The sequence below is a fragment of the Sinocyclocheilus anshuiensis genome, unplaced genomic scaffold (genome assembly GCF_001515605.1).
Source record: "Sinocyclocheilus anshuiensis isolate Anshui unplaced genomic scaffold, SAMN03320099.WGS_v1.1 scaffold401, whole genome shotgun sequence".
Taxonomy (NCBI): domain Eukaryota; kingdom Metazoa; phylum Chordata; class Actinopteri; order Cypriniformes; family Cyprinidae; genus Sinocyclocheilus; species Sinocyclocheilus anshuiensis.
The window spans coordinates 122440-125669 of NW_015539847.1; the positions used below are offsets into that span (position 1 = coordinate 122440).

Below are 3230 nucleotides of genomic sequence, written 5' to 3' on the forward strand. Positions count from 1 at the left end.
GATCTGGTCACGTGACACAAGCCTTCATCTGCTGGTTAAGCTGGTTTCTGATCTCGTGAGTGTGTGAAAGAGCCACTTGAGCTCATGATCGGTCGAACGCTTTGTCTCTCGCGGATCTAAAACACTGATTTGTTTGACTGCACATGTTTAGATGCTCCGATGTTCATTTATTGATCATCATGATGTTTAATATTCCCACAGGCTCATTTTGATGTGAAGCGAGTCAGTGACAAAATTATGATTCTCTTAAGCTGATCAGTCTCAAATAAAACACTTTTAACAGCAGCTTCAGGTGATTTCATCATTTCACTCACCGATGTCTGAGAAATCTTTCTGTCCCTTTCCCCAAATAAACCCAGATGATTTGTTTGAGACAGAAAGAAGTATTTTATTGCATGAAATATCAATCATTTCAAATTAACTGACAAAATATTGAGGCTTTAACAGATCAAAATATCTTCATCATTTGAATAATGGCCAAGAAATGTTCGTCAGTTTGACAAAACCAACCGGGATCTTTTCTATGTTCAGAGTTTTAAAGTCACTTTAAAGAAATTAGTAACATTTTTAAAATTACCATGAAGATTTACTAGACTGTGAAGAGTACGAAAACATGAACGCTGGACTCACACTGTTCAGAATACAGGCTGATGTCTGATTAGAAAAGTAAAACATTTCTCAGCAATCATCAAATATTAAAAAGATATAAAGCACGTTTGAAACTCTTGTTGATTGGTGTGATAAAGACATGAGTGGTGTCAGTAGTGATGATTGTGCTATCGAGCGCATGGAATGAATCACTGCGGAGAGAATAAAGCTGCAGGGCTTCAGATGCTCAGCGTGATGGAGCGGACGCTGCCCACCGGGATCTTGCCGTCTGTCGGTTCTCCTCGGATGCGGAAGATCACGCGTGTGCTGGAGGGGATGGTTGCCGTGGCGATCAGCGGTTTACCCAGCCACCCCTGCGCTCCTCGCTTATACATGGAGACGGTGACCTGCACACAGACACACACACATTTAAACCACAGAACAAGCGGAAACATCTGTATTCACTACATGAGAAAACCGCTGCTTTATAATAACGTTGAACATGACTTTCAGAAGCTCATCATGTGATCCTGACGGTCAGAGGTCACGACCCTGACTCACTCTCACACACACACACACAGAAACCGGATCGCCACACAATGAGCAGAAACACTTGAGCATCAAAGACGGGTTTGAAAGCAGATCGCAGGATTCCGTCGTCACGAAGGCCTCGTCTCGGGTTTGTGTGTCCACACTACGGCCGTTTATTGAGATTCACACACCACGGATAATAGTCTAGCTGTCCACAATTTTTCAATTATGTTTTTTCTAGCCGTCTATTCTTTCATCTGAGGGGAAGTAAATTGGCGAGGGGTTTGTTAATGTTGACGCTGGGCAGAGATCAGCTTCACATCACCGTCACACCGCAGACATCAGAAAACACACACACACTCATGGCCACAGAGAGCCACGGGTGGGTGTGTGTGTGTGTGTGTGTGTGAGAGAGTGTGTGAGTGAGTGAGTGAGTGAGTGTGTGAGTGAGTGTGTGAGTGAGTGTGTGAGTGAGTGTGTGAGTGAGTGTGTGAGTGAGTGTGTGAGTGAGTGTGTGAGTGAGTGTGTGAGTGAGTGTGTGAGTGAGTGTGTGAGTGAGTGTGTGAGTGAGTGTGTGAGTGAGTGTGTGAGTGAGTGTGTGAGTGAGTGTGTGAGTGAGTGTGTGAGTGAGTGTGTGAGTGAGTGTGTGAGTGAGTGTGTGAGTGAGTGTGTGAGTGAGTGTGTGAGTGAGTGTGTGAGTGAGTGTGTGAGTGAGTGTGTGAGTGAGTGTGTGAGTGAGTGTGTGAGTGAGTGTGTGAGTGAGTGTGTGAGTGAGTGTGTGAGTGAGTGTGTGAGTGAGTGTGTGAGTGAGTGTGTGAGTGAGTGTGTGAGTGAGTGTGTGAGTGAGTGTGTGAGTGAGTGTGTGAGTGAGTGTGTGAGTGAGTGTGTGAGTGAGTGTGTGAGTGAGTGTGTGAGTGAGTGTGTGAGTGAGTGTGTGAGTGAGTGTGTGAGTGAGTGTGTGAGTGAGTGTGTGAGTGAGTGTGTGAGTGAGTGTGTGAGTGAGTGTGTGAGTGAGTGTGTGAGTGAGTGTGTGAGTGAGTGTGTGAGTGAGTGTGTGAGTGAGTGTGTGAGTGAGTGTGTGAGTGAGTGTGTGAGTGAGTGTGTGAGTGAGTGTGTGAGTGAGTGTGTGAGTGAGTGTGTGAGTGAGTGTGTGAGTGAGTGTGTGAGTGAGTGTGTGAGTGAGTGTGTGTGTGTGAGAGTGTGTGTGAGTGTGAGTGTGTGTGAGTGAGTGTGAGTGAGTGTGAGTGTGTGTGTGAGTGAGTGAGTTTCTTTCTTCTGTGGAACACAACAGAAGAGATTTTGAGAAATGTCTGTTTATCATCAATATAATGAAAGTCAATGGGGTCCAATGTTGTGTGCTAAGTATCTTCAGTTTTCCACAGAAGATGGAAAGTGCTCCAGGTTTGAAGGGCTGTGATCAGGTTGATGTGTGTTAATGAGGTGCAGAGGTGAGTTATCTGACGCTCAGACTGCATGCAGACGACGGCTCGTTTATCCGTAACGCTCACAGCGAGACAGGTGTTTGTAGCTCGTACTGGAAACTGATCAGTAACTTTCCAGACAGTACAACTATGTTCTAAAAACAATGTTTTATGCTACATTTCACTAATGTCGTATTACTAATACTACAGATGTAAACAAAATAAAACAGAAGGGAAACTTGTACAAAAGGATGTAAAACATTACAAGGACTGCAGGCTGGTTCTAGTTATGTATGTTTAGTTTACATAATGTTTGCATAAGATTAAACCGCATTGCACTAGATCAGATTGTTTTGATAATTCAAATGCATGAGTGGACATTTTCATTACATTGCATTTTAATTCTATAAAATTGTACAGTATGTAACTGCACTGCAACCAAAGCGCAACACTGTTCTAAAGTTTCACCCTGTGCTGTGCTGAAAATCCTCGTCTGGTGTCGTTTTCTTTCAATTAGCAATTAGGCCTCATTGATTGCAGCTTACGCACCAGTTCTTAAGGGATAAAAGCATTATTTGTGATAGTTTTGGCAATATTCACTCAAAAACTGGTGCATGCTCAGATCAGTGAGGCTTATGATCAATCTGTTTTGTGCGATCCATTAACAAGCACCCACATCACTCTTTCCTC

At 43.8% G+C, this 3230-nt stretch overlaps 1 protein-coding gene across 4 annotated transcripts in view; it reads right to left on the bottom strand.

Annotated features, from left to right (window-relative positions):
* Positions 1-398: 398 nt before the first annotated feature.
* The window catches only part of LOC107684576 (uncharacterized), a 22657-nt gene continuing 19825 nt past the window's right edge, over positions 399-3230 (bottom strand). For 3 of the 4 annotated variants that reach the window (XM_016480866.1, XM_016480865.1, XM_016480867.1), the window contains exon 8: positions 917-995. Coding sequence is in view for 1 of the 4 variants with exons in the window: in XM_016480868.1 (XP_016336354.1) it covers positions 828-995 (168 nt within the window). In the remaining 3 variants the exon portion in view is untranslated. Of the gene's footprint in view, positions 996-3230 lie in introns of all 4 variants that reach the window. The other variant, XM_016480868.1, reaches the window with a different exon arrangement.